The 20,089-nt window shown below is 35.3% G+C and overlaps 2 protein-coding genes across 2 annotated transcripts in view; both read right to left on the bottom strand.

The window, feature by feature from the left end:
* The window catches only part of LOC136031000 (arginase-1-like), a 188,227-nt gene extending 180,159 nt beyond the window's left edge, over positions 1-8,068 (bottom strand). The window contains exon 1 of the mRNA XM_065710161.1: positions 4,870-8,068. Within this exon, the coding sequence (XP_065566233.1) occupies positions 7,060-8,052 (993 nt within the window). The 5' untranslated portion in view covers positions 8,053-8,068 and the 3' untranslated portion in view covers positions 4,870-7,059. The remainder of the gene's footprint in view (positions 1-4,869) is intronic.
* The window catches only part of LOC136030999 (serine--tRNA ligase, mitochondrial-like), a 48,683-nt gene extending 28,901 nt beyond the window's left edge, over positions 1-19,782 (bottom strand). The window contains exon 1 of the mRNA XM_065710160.1: positions 19,760-19,782. The gene's annotated coding sequence lies outside the window, so the exon portion shown is untranslated. The remainder of the gene's footprint in view (positions 1-19,759) is intronic.
* Positions 19,783-20,089: the final 307 nt, after the last annotated feature.

The following is a 20,089-nucleotide window of genomic DNA, read 5'->3' as shown; positions in this document are numbered from 1 at the left end:
GTTCTCCATTTTGGAAGCAATAACCCACAATGGTAATACTCAATGTCATCAGATGCTGGTATGAGACAACCAATCTCCAAGAGTATCTCAGAAAGAGATTTGGGGGTTGTTGTAGATGAAGACCTGAAATTCAGCTGCCACACTTAAGCTGCAGTAGAATGGGATAACCAAACTCTTGGTATTATCAAGAGCACAATCACCAGTATATTCCCAGTAATAGTTACTATACTCTACAAAAGCTTGGTGAGACCAAGATTGGAGTTTGGAATGTGTGTTGCCATGCCAATTACTAAAACAGACCAGATGGCACCATATAAATAAAGGGCCTCAAAGATAAAGAATATGCATGTTCACTGCAGAGCCTTAAGCTACAAACGCTAACATACCATCAACAAATAGGAGATATGATTATGATATACAAGCTGCTCCGGTCTGATGACAAGGACATATTTGAGCCTACCCTGTTGTCAAGTACCAGAAGTCATTCAATGAAGCTGTTCTGCAAGCATGCCATAACAAGAAAAAGAAACCACATCATAAATGTGTGGAATGGTCTAAGCAAGACAATAGTGGGATCAATGACTGTTGAAAGCTTTTAACCTTGACAATGACTGGGTGACTAACAATGGCTTACATGCAGCCGATATCCCATAGCTCTATCATCACTAACTGTGTACACTGGAATTTGTCCATACTGCTAGCAAGTGGAATTTAAAGTAATTTATTAATTTCCAAGCTTTTATTCTTTTCTAGACGAAATTCAAAATTGCTGCTAAACACCTTAAGAGTAAAAAATATCCCATTTAGTTTAAACTTCTGGTAGTTACTTCACGTCACATTGATGGCAATTTGAATGATAATACACTCTGGTTGGAAAACTGAAGAGAAAGGGGGAGACAATACTTTTTGGAAACTAGGTGATGAGATCCTGTAAGTCTTTTAAATGTAGGAGTGCAGGTGAATTTTTGAACAGAGGGAATTCAGTACTTCTTGATACTGTATTTCAATGTCCAATGAAGAAATTGTATCACTGTAGGAAGCTTCAATGCCATTGTTAAATTCACTTTAGCATATTGTTCTTGTAAAAATAAAAGAAAGAAATTCAATGCATTACTACTTATTCCTTTATCTAGCTTGATTATTTGCATCTATAATAATGTGTTTATCTTCCTTAAACACATTTTTCCTGGATCTATTCTTTGGACCCTGTATTTATCACTCATTCAGTCATATTCAACTTACTGCAACTCGATTTGGATGTCTACTGACCAGCCTTTGCTCCATCCGATTAAAGTAATTCATCAAAAGGCTCGCCAGTTAGTTAACGAATTTAATAAAGGATATTGAAAAGAGCTTTTGAATACTTATGCACTCTATGTTGTCTCTTGCTCTTAAATGATTTTCAAGTATCTTCATGGTGAACTGCCTCACTGTTTCAATTCTTTCTTTCCCGATTTAGTTAATTCAAGGAGCTCTCCTAATCTACGCAATAAAGACCACCTACTATTACCTTAAACTAAGACTGTAAGATCAGATTTTAGTCCCGAAAAGCATGTAGTAAAGTATGGAACAGTCTCCCTGATAATGTCCATAGCATTCATTCGTTTGATGCCTTTAAAACCCAACTAAAATATTTTTGGTTGATAAATATAATGGGGAATGAATTTGAGAAAAGTTTTATTTTTGAATTGGTTTGAATTAATATTGTTATATGTTTAATAATATGATGAATAATGAGGGTAGGGCGACATCCCTAGATGCTAGGCTTGAGCACGTTTATTTATTTAATTTTAATTGCTGTGATTTTGTGGTGGTGGGAGATGGTGTGGACTTGGATTTGAATTTCTAGGACGAAGTGGTAAGTAAAAATAACACAAAATTATTTGATTATATTTCTTGTTTTTTTTAAGAAGAGACTCTTTATTTGGTATTTATTTTTGGTTTAACCCCTATGCAACAGGCCATGGAGCCTTGTAGGGGTAGACAGTTATTGTTGTCCATTTATTTTGATGTTAATAAACTGAACTGAACTATTCTACCAGTTTTGATGATTTTTGTTTTAACAGGATACTTTACACTAATCCAAATCTTTTAAAGATAATGTGGTGATTGAGTTTTAATACCAGTAAAATTAACAATTTAATTGTGCTATTCCTTCAATGTGCAAAAAATTTTGTTTGTGTTGCTTTCAAGGCTCCAAAGTGCTAAATTTTGGATTTTGTCTTTTATTTTTCAGAGAACTGATCCCTGACAGATCATATATCTGCAAGCCATACTAAATTTTTGGGCGAATAAGTTTGCAGAAAAAATTCCACTAGGAAAGGAGTTCTTATTTCACACTTATTTAATCAGATTCAGCCGTTTTTGCATGTTCTACTCAAATAATTAATATGATTTATCTAAGATAACTTAGAGTCAACTTTGCAGCCCAAAAATTTGGTCTCTTTGACAAATTTAAATTATGTCCATCAAGAAATAACACTGGTTTTGTCAAAAGTTCTCGATTTGCTAATAACATGACTACTGTGTTTTCAAAGGAAGACTCAATGTCAGCATTGCAGGCCCAGGTTTCCAGAGCTCAAAATGAGCTTTGTAAATCATCTTTACTTCTTCAACGTCTTCTCAGGTTTCCAGAGCAGGATAGATCACAGCAAGTATCTTTCCCTTAAATCTGGCCTCTATAAGGTAACTAAGAATTTTTAGATAGACTATATTATCAAAGGTGTCCCTCAAATCTAATGTAACATATAGACCAGCCCCCTCCCCTCTATAAAATTCAGGGCCAAATCTCGCATCCACACCCCCTTAGAAATCCTCAAATATAGGACCAAATCTCTCATCCATACTCTTCTAGAAACTCTTAAGTTCAGGACTAAATTTCTCAGTCATACCCCTTTTAGTAAATTTCAATTAGTAAAAGATTTGAATAAAATCATTTAGAATTTAGCAATAAGTCAATACTTTGGACTACGTGCATTTAGACACAACTTAAATGTTATTTAACAAGTTAACTAACTGGTTATTGTGAACTCTGGGTTTCTTCAACTCAAAACCAGAAGGGAAATCCTTGCCATGAAAATAACTTTTGGGTGCGGGACTAGTCACATGATTGAATATTACCAATAGTAGCGGAGGTCAACTGCCACAGGTCACCAAGCCTGTCCGGCGAGTTTTTTAGAAATCGCGCATTGGATATATGAGCCCAACGCAAGGGCGAATAGTGAGTTTTCAGGAGAGATTTGAATAGTCAAGATCAATTGTTCATGTTCACCTTTTCATGCTATAAGTCATTGAAGCTATTTTGTCCAAAGTTGTATATTGTAAGTAAATAAACCTTATTGTATTTAATCATCTTCTGTCTATGTACTAGGGCATCAGGTACAGTTCCTCTAGCCTTCAGGTACGGTCCCAAGGGAATCTATATTTGTTTCAGGAGACCTCGAACAACACTGAGATGGTTCTGTCTCCCAGGTTACTGGGGATTATATATAAAGCTGTTTTATTCTATTAATAATTTAGCTCCCATATCCCATATCCACATTAAGCTATTAAGACTTAGAAAAGTCCCAAGCACCTCAAGGAAAAATCCCCCTTAAGATAAACCTCACTCCAAACTCATTATTCAACAAAACCACCCCGTAACATATGGCGCGGTCGAAAAAAGAAAGAAGCAAAAGGAACTGAAAGTACCTACACAATGAATGCCTACTAACATGGACACATATGATTATTTACATTTGACTTTTTGATTTTTAAGTGCAGTGCAATTTTATCTCGATTTTTGAATTTTTAGGTACAGTGCGATTTTATTTCTGTTTCCATTTTTTTTATATATTGGTATACCACATTCAAAAGTAATCAAAACCTTTAAAATGAAAATAAAACAATGAAAAAAAAATCCTCGGAGGACGTTAATAAAACAGTGATAAAAAAAAAAAAATTTATTTTATACCGCTACTTAAAAACAGACTACAATGGACCAAGAACAAGATGAAATATTAAAAGCGCAACAAATTATTGCAACCTCGGTAGAAATTGCAAAATCATTACCAGAATATGAAGGAGATACGGACGTTGATCAATTCAACATCCATTTAGGACAATTCGTAGAAATGACAAAAATTGACTTGAAAGTATTAAAAAGCATGTTACTTTTAAGACTAAAAGGACAGGCGCTAACTTTTCTAAAACAAATCGAAAATACAATAGGCACAGAAGCAACCTCAACAATTAACTCAATAGAATTATTGCAACAGGCCTTCCAAAAAAGATTCATTGACACAAGTTCATTGAATAAACTGAAACATGGCTTAGTTACATTCGAACAGACCCAAAACGTTCGTGAGTACTTGCATAAAATTAGAATCGCAACAGAAGCGCGATATGGTCCAGGAGAAGGGGAACTATATGAAAAAATAATACTCAATGCATTTAAACAGGGACTCAACCCAAAATCATACCGCCTTTTGATAGCTAAAAATATTGATAACCTAGAACTAGCAGTTCAGGAAATAGAAAGAGCCGTAGAAATTGATTCGATTGTCCTGCAGCAGCAAAAACTGTCAATAAATGCTGTAGAAAACAAAGCCCCTGTAAAGTCAGGAGATTCCTCTCCGCGATTTTTCTCCCGAGAATCATCGCCCAAACCTGTTCAAAATCAAATTCGAACCACCACACCTCCAAGACAAGTACGTTTTGAAATAAACATTAAAAACACTAAAAATCGGAACTAAATCACGAAACAGTAGGACATAATTAGTAACGAAAATTTAAAATCAGCAACTTAATCTCCTTCACTGGAATGTTAAAGTAACAAAGGCCATTATACAAAGGCTCTATACATAGCACGTTCGAGCATTCCAAGATTACCTATCTGACAAGTCCAATTACTTATCTTTAGCGTTTCATGAGGCGTAAATGACGACAGAGTTTAGAAGGATTAATACTTGAGACAGTCTGGATTAGTAGTCAGATAAGGTATACCTACCCGAAAAGTACAGGATTACTGAGGATAAGTGACATCATATATACCAAAAATTTAATCTTTTAAAAAATGGAAAAAAAATATTTGAAATCATGTACAGAGAATAAAAAGAGACAGTAGATGTGAAACGTGCAACACTTCCAGGGGTTTGTAAATAAGCTATGTTTAAAGTGGACTACACGTGATTAATGTTGTTAACTCCTAGTGACCTATGGTATTTCAGTTAAGAAGTTGCCGGATAAGTATTTGTTGTTATCTTTTATGGATTACACCCAGGGAACTTAATATTAAGCGTACAAGGGATGCTCAATACAATCACAAACACATATCAAAAATTTTCTGTCACAAAACATTTCCTTCGACAGCAAGTAAAGCATATACTGGGAAAATCGCATCAAGGAGAGACAAAGGAAATGTTAAATTACTGTGATTTGGTCTCTAAAAATGCAAAAGAGAAACAGGAACCGACCAATCTCAAAATTGGGTATATTATCTTATAATTTACCATATTTCTAATCATTTTGAAAATTGATAAGAAACACAAAATAAAAACTAACACTGTGGTAAAAATACGAATTTGAAGCGTTGTATTTACAATGTCACAAACGCTCATTGTTTCTGCCTCAGTTAGAGAGAAACCAAAGGATTGTTGGTAAGTTTGGTGCTGCAGATATTTTGATGTCTTTAAAAAATCTGACCCAAAATTAAGAGGCTTATTTAACATCAAGTCCTTATCCTCCTCTGCTTTAATTGTTTTAATAGGTTTTTTTTGTAGTATTGTAAGGGGGAATATGTATTTATTTTTGTCGATTTTTTTGTGCATATCAAACTCTCTTATTTATATTGTGGGGATTGGAGTCACTTAAGATGGAGGGGAAAACCCCCTCCCACCCCAATGTGTTCAGATAGTTCGTAAAAGAATTGGAGTCTGTAAAATAGTGGCATGAAGACATAATGCATCTCCACCCAAAAAAACAACAACACTGTGACTACAGACACTGCAGTGGGTTAAAAATAAATTAAAAACTAAGTAGACAATTTTAAGTATTTTTAAATCTCAACATCATGAGTGGAAATAGCTTCGAAATCAGTATTCAATAGCAAAATGAGTAACAAACAAAAGAAAAAGCACCCAACTCACAGACAGGACACATTATAAATAAAAGGTGAGGAAAAATTAACCTATTCAGATATAGAAGATGTAAAAGTTAATAATAATAAAAAGGGATAATAAAAATCAAATAGGGACAGTAATAATTTAAGGTTTTAAAGTAAGCAGTTTTTCTCAAATTTCCAAGATATTGAAAGCTTTACAAAATTGCTGCGCTTTTATAATCAATTTAAAAAAAATTCATCCCAGCGGAAACTCGACACAGTTGAAGACAAGGTGCTAAAATAAAACAGCCAATCACAAATTAAATTGATCAAACATAGCTATTTAGATAAAGTTCATTCTTATTTTTTGTTTCTTTGTACTCATTGATTCATTATACAATTAGAAATAAATAACTTATTCAATTTACTTCATGATTGCTATAAAAACACTAAAATACTTCATAGTCTGAAAGAAAACGAATCCGTATAAATAAATCCTACCTGATCGTCAATAGAACGTAAAAACAAAAAACCAAGAATCGAGAAACAATGAACTGATTAGTTTAAATAAATGAACCCAACTGTACAGTAAGGGAACAATTAATCGATAATAACAAAGGGATGCATAAATAAGTATACATATATATGTGTGTTTATATCATTAAATAGGTCTGAAATCACTGTATTTTCTATTGGCCCTACCCTTTAGTAGTATAATACGACTTCTTTCGGCTTGGGTCTAGAAGAATTTGATTAAAAATCTCCAGAAAATACTGGTAAACATGATATCATCTCATTTACAACCATGAGAAAAGTCAAACATTACTTTCAAATTTTTTTCAACTTTTCAATTGCTATACTATAAGAATTCGAAATTTTCCCCATTATCGTACAGAGACATGTGACAAAGTTACTATTTCTTGAAAACAAAACTCATGAGCAGTTATTTGATTAGTTTATGCTATTGCAAATGGTAACTCCTAAGAATTTCCTTGACGGCTGTTTCCAAAAGCGGCTAGTACCAGTCTCCTAGCTGCCTCGACGGTTTGCCCAACTTGTTCACTGTTTCCAATAGCAGGGTTTACTTCAACAATATCGAGAGCTGATAATCTTCCAGTCGTATTCACCGTTTCAAGCAGTGTCATACCTTCTCTTAATCTAAGTCCACCACGAACTGTTGTTCCTGTGCTTGGAGCTTCAACTGGATCTAAGGCATCAACATCAAACGATACATGAAGAGGTCTTCTATGTAGAGGATCTATCATGTTAAGAGCAAACTGCACTGCTTCTTTTATGCCCATCAAATCAACTTCTTCCATGCTTAAGGAACATATGCCCAATTCATTAATTATCTTCCTTTCTTCGGGGTCAACATCTCGCAGTCCGATAAAAGCCAAATTTTTAGCAGACAGCCTATTTTTTACCCAATTCCATTCAGGAGACGAAGGCTCGTCTTGCAGTTCCTTCAGCACAAAAGATAATGGCATTCCGTGCATATTTCCGCTGGGTGTACTTTTCACGGTATTTATATCAGCATGGGCATCAACCCATATAACACATGAATCTGGATAGGCCGTCAAGTGACCGTGAACTGTTCCAGCACCTATGCTATGGTCTCCACCCAGAGTCAACACTTTCCGATTACTTTGGCATATCTGAAACACTTTGTCACTTACGGACTTGTTATACGATGCTACCTCATGCCAATTTTTAACTTTAGAATGGGTAACTTTGTCAATTTGTGCATTACTTTTAGTAAGGTCTCCAAAATCCTCAATTTGATGTCCTAAATCCTTCAAGTTCTTTAACACAGACGAATCTCGAATTACTTTTGGGCCCAATGATGTTCCCTTTTTAGACTGTCCTTTTTCAAATGCAGCACCAACAACACCAATATGAAGATGTTTTGTAAGAATGAGGCCCAAGTAAGGAGATGATTTTGAGACTGTCATTATTATTTTACATAAATTCATCCTTAGTCTACTAGATCTTGCTTGGATCAGCACGCTTTTAATTTGAAACTATGTGCTTTTAAATCTCAGACAGGACTTGTCTAGTTTAGATTCAAAAATCTTCACGCTCCTGGTTTGTAATTGACTATAGTACCCTAACAATATCTAGCTAATAGTTATGCACTTGGTAGATTTTAGTGCTTTTTTAGGGAAGCAGATGGTACCAAATAATTTTGATGGTTTGTTCGGGTCTCTCCTTTCGTGTCCATTCCCATTTTCAATGTATTATGTCCCGTTTTTCGGTTGTTCTTTGTAAGAGTGCCTTTTTATTATCATCTTCAGGAATGTTTTCTAGGTTTTTTTTTCTGACTGTTTCTAGGAGGTGACCTGCCAATAAGTGGCGGTGGCCTCGTTTGAACTTTAATTGAGTGGTGGAAACATGATATTTTTGATGCACTAAGTGATTATTTATCGGCTGATCACGCTTTCAACTATATTCAATAATAGTGTGTCATTCTCTGTTTCTGTATTCGTATACTGTTCAATAAAGTTCGCGGGTTCTAAAAAAAAAAAAAAAAAAAAAAAAAAAAAAAAAAAAAATTATCAGCTCTCGATATTGTTGAAGTAAACCCTGCAATTGGAAACAGTGAACAAGTTGAGCAAACCGTCGAGGCAGCTAGGAGACTGGTACTAGCCGCTTTTGGAAACAGCCGTCAAGGAAATTCTTAGGAGTTACCATTTGCAATAGCATAAACTAATCAAATAACTGCTCATGAGTTTTGTTTTCAAGAAATAGTAACTTTGTCACATGTCTCTGTACGATAATGGGGAAAATTTCGAATTCTTATAGTATAGCAATTGAAAAGTTGAAAAAAATTTGAAAGTAATGTTTGACTTTTCTCATGGTTGTAAATGAGATGATATCATGTTTACCAGTATTTTCTGGAGATTTTTAATCAAATTCTTCTATACCCAAGCCGAAAGAAGTCGTATTATACTACTAAAGGGTAGGGCCAATAGAAAATACAGTGATTTCAGACCTATTTAATGATATAAACACACATATATATGTATACTTATTTATGCATCCCTTTGTAATTATCGATTAATTGTTCCCTTACTGTACAGTTGGGTTCATTTATTTAAACTAATCAGTTCATTGTTTCTCGATTCTTGGTTTTTTGTTTTTACGTTCTATTAACGATCAGGTAGGATTTATTTATACGGATTCGTTTTCTTTCAGACTATGAAGTATTTTAGTGTTTTTATAGCAATCATGAAGTAAATTGAATAAGTTATTTATTTCTAATTGTATAATGAATCAATGAGTACAAAGAAACAAAAAATAAGATGAACTTTATCTAAATAGCTATGTTTGATCAATTTAATTTGTGATTGGCTGTTTTATTTTAGCACCTTGTCTTCAACTGTGTCGAGTTTCCACTGGGATGAATTTTTTTTAAATTGATTATAAAAGCGCAGTAATTTTGTAAAGCTTTCAATATCTTGGAAATTTGAGAAAAACTGCTTACTTTAAAACCTTAAATAATCACTGTCCCTATTTGATTTTTATTATCCCTTTTTATTATTATTAACTTTTACATCTTCTATATCTGAATAGGTTAATTTTTCCTCGCCTTTTATTTATAATGTGTCCTGTCTGTGAGTTGGGCGCTTTTTCTTTTGTTTGTTACTCATTTTGCTATTGAATACTGATTTCGAAGCTATTTCCACTCATGATGTTGAGATTTAAAAATACTTAAAATTGTCTACTTAGTTTTTAATTTATTCTTAACCCACTACAGTGTCTGTAGCCACAGTGTTGTTGTTTTTTTGGGTGGAGATGCATTATGTCTTCATGCCACTATTTTACAGACTCCAATTCTTTTACGAACTATCTGAACACATTGGAGTGGGAGGGGGTTTTCCCCTCCATCTTAAGTGACTCCAATCCCCACAATATAAATAGGAGAGTTTGATATTCACAAAAAAATCGACAAAAATAAATACATATTCCCCCTTACAATACTACAAAAAAAAACTATTAAAACAATTAAAGCAGAGGAGGATAAGGACTTGATGTTAAATAAGCCTCTTAATTTTGGGTCAGATTTTTTAAAGACATCAAAATATCTGCAGCACCAAACTTACCAACAATCCTTTGGTTTCTCTCTAACTGAGGCAGAAACAATGAGCGTTTGTGACATTGCAAATACAACGCTTCAAATTCGTATTTTTACCACAGTGTTAGTTTTTATTTTGTGTTTCTTATCAATTTTCAAAATGATTAGAAATATGGTAAATTATAAGATAATATACCCAATTTTGAGATTGGTCGGTTCCTGTTTCTCTTTTGCATTTTAGAGACCAAATCACAGTAATTTAACATTTCCTTTGTCTCTCCTTGATGCGATTTTCCCAGTATATGCTTTACTTGCTGTCGAAGGAAATGTTTTCTGACAGAAAATTTTTGATGTGTGTTTGTGATTGTATTGAGCATCCCTTGTACGCTTAATATTAAGTTCCCTGGGTGTAATCCATAAAAGATAACAACAAATACTTATCCGGCAACTTCTTAACTGAAATACCATAGGTCACTAGGAGTTAACAACATTAATCACGTGTAGTCCACTTTAAACATAGCTTATTTACAAACCCCTGGAAGTGTTGCACATTTCATATCTACTGTCTCTTTTTATTCTCTGTACATGATTTCAAATATTTTTTTCCATTTTTTAAAAGATTAAATTTTTGGTATATATGATGTCACTTATCCTCAGTAATCCTGTACTTTTCGGGTAGGTATACCTTATCTGACTACTAATCCAGACTGTCTCAAGTATTAATCCTTCTAAGCTCTGTCGTCATTTACGCCTCATGAAACGCTAAAGATAAGTAATCAGACTTGTCAGATAGGTAATCTTGGAATGGTCGAACGTGCTATGTATAGGGCCTTTGTATAATGGCCTTTGTTACTTTAACATTCCAGTGAAGGAGATTAAGTTGCTGATTTTAAATTTTCGTTACTAATTATGTCCTACTGTTTCGTGATTTAGTTCCGATTTTTAGTGTTTTTAATGTTTATTTCAAAACGTACTTGTCTTGGAGGTGTGGTGGTTCGAATTTAATTTGGAACAGGTTTGGGCGATGATTCTCGGGAGAAAAATCGCGGAGAGGAATCTCCTGACTTTACAGGGGCTTTGTTTTCTACAGCATTTATTGACAGTTTTTGATGCTGCAGGACAATCGAATCAATTTCTACGGCTCTTTCTATTTCCTGAATTTATTTCCTGAACATTCGAACAGACCCAAAACGTTCATGAGTACTTGCATAAAATTAGAATCGCAACAGAAGCGCGATATGGTCCAGGAGAAGGGGAACTATATGAAAAAATAATACTCAATGCATTTAAACAGGGACTCAACCCAAAGTTATACCGCCTTTTGATAGCTAAAAATATTGATAACCTAGAACTAGCAGTTCAGGAAATAGAAAGAGCCGTAGAAATTGATTCGATTGTCCTGCAGCATCAAAAACTGTCAATAAATGCTGTAGAAAACAAAGCCCCTGTAAAGTCAAGAGATTCCTCTCCGCGATTTTTCTCCCGAGAATCATCGCCCAAACCTGTTCGAAATCAAATTCGAACCACCACACCTCCAAGACAAGTACGTTTTGCCCCCAATAATCAATTAAGGGCACAAACTAATAATGAACCATTAAGGTGCTACACCTGTAACCGGTTAGGATATATCGCAAGAAATTGTTTCGCAAACAATAATTATCGCCCAAATATTAGAGGAACGGGTAACCGTTTGTCCAGGGGGACAAACTATAGGGGGTACGCCCCTAGAGGCAATCGAGGGAACACCTTTGTAACAAGAAATAATTATCCCACCCAAAATCAAAATTTCCAACGCAATACGTATCAATATCGAGGAGGGTATCGTGGAAGGACAAATCAACCCAGTAATAGTTGGAACAGAAATACAAGAGGAAGTTACATCAGCCGACGGCAGCCATATAATAGCTCCATCTCAAATAATAATCAAGGAACCCAAAACAGAACAAATGAAAGTTCTACATCTAACATCTGGGAATCCCAGGGAAACGATATAAGCCCCAAAAATTCGTAGGACCAAAATTTGGTGGCAAGATAATTTATAGGTCCCCTCCAGTAATAATACCATTTTTAAGTGCCAGTGGAAATCTTTTTATATTACGTAGTGTATTTTTATTTTTATTATTAAAATGCCTGGGATCAATTAAAAATCAAATATAACAGTTAAAATTTCAAGGAAAAATAAACAATTGGAACCAGGTATTCGTGTGTAATAACAGTTAATGTCAAGTGTTTTGGTTAAATAATTTTTTTTAGTGCTAGGTGCAGGACATATATATATAAGGTGAAGGAAAATATTTCTTAAATTTTAAATCATTATTTACAAGGTTATGGAATTATAATAACACTAGCTGTTGGGGTGGCGCTTCGCGCCACCCCAACACCTAGTTGGTGGGGCGCTTCGCCCCCCCCCCCCCAAGCCCCCCCGCGCGCGTAAGTCGTTACGCGCCATTGTAGTTGTGTCCCTGTGTCCCACCTGTGAATATAGATAGATTTATATATGTGTTTCAAACTACGTAAAAATTGCGAATATACAACATTTTTGGCTTTCCCACTACTGGGAGCTTTCCGTTTCCAATTGCCAGCAATTGATCTGAAAATGTTTGACCAGAGTCATCGTTTTGCAATCGGACACGCATATTTGTAGTTAATTTTAATATTTTTACGTGTGCCCATAAATTAGAATTTTTCAGGCAAGCATTCATTTCGTCTGCAGGAGTTAAACTACGTAAAAATTGCGAATATACAACATTCTTGGCTTTCCCATTGTCTGTGCATATACAAAGCCGTATGTACTAATAACGACGTCATATGCAAACGCTCTTTTTACAAACAAACAAACATGCATACTTAACCGCTTCATTTGGTTCCAAAACTGTGTCGATTGACTTGTAAAGGACTGCCTGGTCTCGAATCTTGGTCAAAACAATATTGTTGATTTCGTGGACGTCTATATTTTTGGGTGCGAGAATCGCTCTTTCACTTAGCCATTTATTATTTTTATAATTTTTTAGAATATTCGGAAATACTTTTTCAATCAATTCATTTTTGGACGTCACTAAATTACAGAAATCAGCAGGTAGTTGTATACGTCCTGAAATTGAGTATCGTATCATAAATGTCTTTTTGTTCCGACGTTAACTTGGAAATGTTATTTTGTACATACGACAATAGATCACTCGTACTGTAACTTTGTTCACGATCCAATTCTACACATGTCGAAACAGCAGCGATACGGTTAGATGAAGGCAATCCCAAATCCTGAAAGGATTTGTTTGCCATACGTACGCACAAATCTTCTATAATAACTAAAGTGTAGTTATAAATTTCTGATGTAAAATCAAAAGTCATATCTGACGTCTCTAACTGTTTTCGATGGAGTATATCTACGGACATTTTTGACTTATATTTTCCCCATAACTCTGTAGGAGCTGATGGAGAGCAAGTTGTTAAAATAATGCCAAACAATGCACGAATTTCACTTGGGGTTGACGTTTCGCACGCGTCATTGATGCAGTTATCCCAGTGTTGTTCATTCTCCAATAAATTCAGAGCTTGGCATGCACTACCGTAAGTGTCATGTATAGTACCGTTTACAGTTCTCAAATACTCAAAGGATGTCGGACCGGGTACATTCACCAAAAGCAGGCGTAGAAAAAAGCATTCATGTTGATTGGGGTGACCGGTGTAGAGTCTTCCTATCGTGGTATCTTTGAAGATGGTAGGTTGGCCGTCGACTGACTTACCCTGTTTTCGACGTTCAAATATTTTATTTTTAGTATTCCACGTGTAATACGAAGACACTTCAGTATACAGCAGTTTTTTTGCAAAAGAATCATTTTTGCAAAGCGAAAAAAAAGCTGTTAATTTTGTATCCGGTGGATTCAGGGCTCTTTGTTGCACGTTGGTTTCCGAGAAATAAACACGTTGACCATTCTGTAAATGTACCGCTAAGTGAACAACAGCTAGACTACGTTCATGTATCGGAAATGAAAGAATTCGCCAAACAGCTTCATTACTGCTTATGTATCTTCCAGCCTGATATTGTACGATTTCGTCGAAATCTTTGATTTTGGGCTGCAAGCCAAAAACTGCCATGTCACTGCCTTTGTTGACGTATTTACATATGTATCTGATTGCCTTTACGGAGTTACAGTATTCAACATTTATGTGTGCATTAAATGTTTTTGATAATAATGGGGAATATGGAACAACCCACTGGTTATCTACTTCGATGGTGGTACCGTTGCCATTGTAGGTTCTTCAGTCATTTTACAATTAGAAATTTCTCTTTCAACGGTCTTCTTACAATTAAAAATTTGTCTTTGAACGTTATTCTTAAATACCTGTGTCCTGGTCGTCATTTATATTCCCTGTGTCCCAGTCGTCATTTGTGTCCCGGTATCCCAGTCTGTAATTTCTCTTTGAGTGTCCCGGTCGTTATTTATATTCCCTCTGTCCCGGTCGTCATTTGTGTCCCGGTCTGTAATTTCTCTTTGAGTGTTTTTCTTTTTAGTATTTTTTAGTTTTTTACATATTTTCTTTTTTCAGTTTTCTTTTTCTTCTTTATTTTTCAGCTTCACTATGAAATACATATCGCCGAACCTTTGTTTTTTTTAACTAAAATCTGGTAGGCATTGATGACCTTATCCAAGTCAAAATCCCAAACCCAATCATCATCGCTATCATTTTCAGTTTTGATATGTTTTGACTCTCGCTGTCCAGGTGGATCTTCATCTAACTGCGCGGTTTTGCGTTCTTTAGCCTCAAGCCTGTTTCCTTGCTGTTCTTTTGATTCCTCGGCACGCTTTCTTTTCTGACTTTCTCTATCAGCAGCAAGTTTTTTGGCATAGACTCTTTGAGCATCTTCATTGGCTTTTGCCATGGTAAGTTCATCAGTCATTGTAAACTTAAACATTAATAGATTTCTACGTGAACATATGTCTTAAATATCTTGAATGACGTCACCGTCAAAGCAAAAATGACGACAACTAATTTCATGATGTCAGTGGACACAGAAACATGACGTCACCTGATCCACAGACAGACACACAGAAAGACAACTTATTTTTATATATATAGATTTTTATAGACAATAAGGATTAAATGCAATGTTTAAAGAAAGAGATTAGACTGATTGATGGGGACATCAATCTACAACGGGAAGGGGGATATGTAACATATAGACCAGCCCCCTCCCCTCTATAAAATTCAGGGCCAAATCTCGCATCCACACCCCCTTAGAAATCCTCAAATATAGGACCAAATCTCTCATCCATACTCTTCTAGAAACTCTTAAGTTCAGGACTAAATTTCTCAGTCATACCCCTTTTAGTAAATTTCAATTAGTAAAAGATTTGAATAAAATCATTTAGAATTTAGCAATAAGTCAATACTTTGGACTACGTGCATTTAGACACAACTTAAATGTTATTTAACAAGTTAACTAACTGGTTATTGTGAACTCTGGGTTTCTTCAACTCAAAACCAGAAGGGAAATCCTTGCCATGAAAATAACTTTTGGGTGCGGGACTAGTCACATGATTGGATAATACCAATAGTAGCGGAGGTCAACCGCCACAGGTCACCAAGCCTGTCCGGGGAGTTCTGGTTTTAGAAATCGCGTTGGATATATCAGCCCAACGCAAGGAGCGAGTAGTGAGCTTTCAGGAGAGATTTGAATAGTCAAGATCAATTGTTCATGTTCACCTTTTCATGCTATAAGTCATTGAAGCTATTTTGTCCAAAGTTGTATATTGTAAGTAAATAAACCTTATTGTATTTAATCATCTTCTGTCAATGTACTAGGGCATCAGGTACAGTTCCTCTAGCCTTCAGGTACGGTCCCAAGGGAATCTATATTTGTTTCAGGAGACCTCGAACAACACTGAGATGGTTCTGTCTCCCAGGTTACTGGGGATTATATATAAGACTGTTTTATTCTATTAATAATTTAGCTTCCATATCCCATATCCAGATTAAGCTATTAAGACTTAGAAAAGTCCCAAGCACCTCAAGGCAAAATCCCCCTTAAGATAAACCTCACTCCAAACTCATTATTCAACAAAACCACCCCGTAACACTAAGATTACAGCTATAATAATCTATTTATTTTGGAGGCAATTCAGTGCAGGTTTTTTTTAAACATTATCAAGTTTTCTGTTGTTCCATAATCTTTAACAAAGCCACACTGAAAATCATTCAAATTCTTTTGCTCTGTTGTGATGTAGTTAATTTTATTTTTAGTGAGTCTTTCATAAGCTTTACCAATAACTGGTAACAGGGTGATAAATATATAGCCTTTTAACTAGTTATATCCTTATTTTACTTAGGTACTTGCTTGTACTTGTGGTGGGAATCAGGCATTTTCATCTTACCCAGCATCAAGGATCTTGGATAAATGTTTGGACCATGTAGTGCAGTCTGCTGCCAGCTGCTTTGCAAATAGGAGCCATTCAGTTGTCCATGTATAACCAAACTTTTTAACCCCCCAGTAGTTTCTAACTACAACATATCCCTTCTATATTTCAGAAAATTCATCATGGAGCCACTGATAATAAACAATGTCTAATGGAGTTTTTACCCTATTTTTAGAAAGATTTTTCATAAATTTCATTCCATGGATAAATTTGATTGCAGCATAGCAGCCTACAGGCTATTGCATGCTGCTTATCATGCCGTTCAGCTCAACAATTGTAAATGGCAAATTACACAGCTCTTCATTACTCTGGGTGTTGATGTTGTTTCTCATCAACATAGTAGTCTGTAAATTTCTTCTGAATCTGGGTTGGGTTGTGACAACCTATAGCCTATTAGCTTACACTTGAGGAGTTTTTATGGCACTAGGTATTAACCAAGTGACATATAGCAATCCCAAATTCTGTTGGTCTGTCTGTTGGTCCTGGTTTTGCTACTTTAGACACTTCCAGGTATGCTAGGGTGATGAAATTTTGCAAGCATATCAGGGACCAGACCAGATTAAATAAGAAATAGTCATTTTCCCGATTTGACCATCTGGGGGAGAGTGGATGGCTGGTTAATTCAGAAAAAAATAGAAAAAATGAAGTATTTTTAACTTACAAATAGTTGATCAGATCTTAATGAAATTTGATGCTTGGAAAGATATTGTGTCTAAGAGCTCTTATTTAAAATCCCAACCAGATCTGTTGACATTGGGGGGAAGTTGGGAGGGGAAAACCTAAAATCATGGAAAACACCTAGAGTGGAGGGATTGGGATGAAACTTGGTGGGAAAAATAAGTACAAGTCCTAGATATGCGATTGACATAACCAAAACAGATCCACTCTCTTTGGGGTAGTTGGGGGGGGGGGTTAATTCTGAAAAATTAGAAAAAATGAGGTATTTTTAACTTACAAACAGGTGATCAGACCTCAATGAAATTTGATATTTAGGATATCATGTCTCAAAGCTCTTATTTTAAGTCCTAATCAGATCTGGTGACATTGGGGGGAGTTTGGGGGGGGGACCTAAAATCATGGAAAATGCTTAGAGAGGAGGGATTACAATGAAACTTGGTGGGAAAAATAAGCAGAATTCTTAAATACATGATTGACATAATTGGAACAGATCCACTCTATTTAGAGGAACTTAGGGGGGAGGGTTAATTCTGAAAAATTGACTTATTTTTAACTTACAAAGGAGTGATTGGATCTTCATGAAACTTCATATTTAGAAGGACCTTATAACTCAAATCTCTTATTTTAAATCTCAACTGTATCCAGCATCATTGGGGGGGGGGTTAGAAATCTTAGAAAATACTTAAAGCAGAGACATCAGGATGAAACTGGAGGGGAAGAATAAAAATAAGTCTAAGATACATGACAGACATAACTGGACTCGAGCCACTCTCTTTGGTGGAGTTTGGTGGAGGGGGGGGGGGGGGTAATTTGGAAAAATGAGGTATTTGTAACTTACAAATGGGTGATCAGATCTCAACAAAATTTTATATTTAGAAGGATCTTGGGCTTTAAAGCTCTTATTTTAAATACTGACTGGATCATGTGACATTGGGGGGAGTTGGAGGGGGAACCGGAATTCTTGGAAAATGTGAAAATTGGGGTATTTTTATGTTAGGAATAGGTGAATGCATCTTAATGGAACTTGATATATAGAAGGATCTTATGTCTCAGATGCTCTATTTTTGACTCAAATTGGATCCTGGGACATAGGGGGTTGGAGGAGGGGAACAGAAATCTTGGAAAATGCTTAGAGTGGAGAGATTGGGATGAAACTTGATGGGAAGAATACGCACAAGTTCTAGATATGAGATTGACATAATTGGAATGGATCCATCTCTTTGGAGCAGCTGGAGGGTGTTAATTTGGAAAAATTAGGTATTTTTAATTTTAGAATTGGTGACCAGATCTTAATGAAATTTGATATTTAGAAGGAGTTCATGTCTCAGAGCTCTTATTTCAAAACCAGATTCTTGACCAGATCTGTTGACATTGGGGGGAGTTGGAGGGGAAAATGGGAAATCTTGGAAAACACTTAGAGTGGAGGAATTAGGATGAAGCTTGGTGGATAGAATAAGCAAATGTTATAGATACATTATTGATGAAACCGTACTGGATTTGTGCTCTTTGGGGGAGTTGAGGGGAGGGGTTCAGTGCTTTGGAAAGTTTGGTGCTTCTGGATGTGCTAGGATAATGAAACTTGGTAGGCATTTTAGGGAGCTGCACAAATTCACTTGATAAAGTTGTTTTCCCAAATTTGACCATCTGGGGGGTTTTCAAGGTTTTGCTTTTATAACACACACATTTTTAAAGGTCATCAAAGGTCAGGACCCTCTAGAGGGAGAGGGAGTGGTTGTAGGTATTTCAAAATACCTTCCCAGACATACTTTAGCCTGTAGACCCATCCCTGAAAGTTTCATTTTCCTAACCTAACCCCATTGTGAGATAGCCAAAAGTCACTAACCTAGAATTTTTCCACAACTTTTATTCCACTGTTTATGTTTGCTGCTAGCCTACAAGTAATTCCTGATTCCCTTGTGTCTAAAATTTTTCAGATTATGCTTTGGAAAATCTATATATATAGGCTAGTCATTAATACTTAGGCATGTAGGCTACCATGGCTTTCCCTACTAGATAGATGGATAGGCTATATTGATAGATAGATCATGTTTTATGGCCATAATTACATAAATAGATATGATAAACCAGTGCACATGCCTGGTGGCATACTTTAGCACTGACAATAGGCTATTACAATGTTACACTACATAAATAAAAACTAGCATTGACAATGTTGCATACTTTAGCACTGACAATGTTACACTACACATATAAAAACTAAGAAGAGGTCATCAAAACAAAGAAGCAAAACTGAAAAAATAAAAACAAAGTGAGCCAAGCCAAAGCAAATACAACCTACAGAATCAAAATGGATATAAAAAAAATACTCGCACTCCATAAATTTGACAAATTTATATTTCTTTTATATCAGTTTGACTGCACTTTAATGTGTATTCATTCCGTTTTGCTTAGTTCAAATTACATTTTGGTTGACTGTGTTTATCTTTTTGTGGTGTGAGATATTGAACTTTTTCAAGACAATTATGGTCACTTTAAAAAGATAGAAAGTACAGTTTTATTAATTCTGAATATATTTGCTCAATTAGAGCAACGTTGTCGATATACAGGATCATAATCTTAAGGTTTCGGCGAAATTTTAAAAGAGATCAAATAAATTTTACTAAAGGCAAGTTCCAATTAAATAAAATCGTACATGACACACAAGTATATTCGAACCTTGCAGTTTTATACGTTCCATAATTTAATACTTGAGCCACAACATTGTCGCATCTGTCGATAAAATCAAGATTATGTATGACTATAGCCATAATTATTTTCGCTGTTCGTTATTTCTCGAGTTGTGCATTGTTCAACTTTCAAACATAAATTTTTTGACTGATG

The sequence above is a fragment of the Artemia franciscana genome, chromosome 9 (assembly GCF_032884065.1).
Source record: "Artemia franciscana chromosome 9, ASM3288406v1, whole genome shotgun sequence".
NCBI classification, from domain to species: domain Eukaryota; kingdom Metazoa; phylum Arthropoda; class Branchiopoda; order Anostraca; family Artemiidae; genus Artemia; species Artemia franciscana.
Note: the sequence above shows the minus strand (reverse complement) of the source record. Positions and strands in the feature narration are given on the sequence as shown.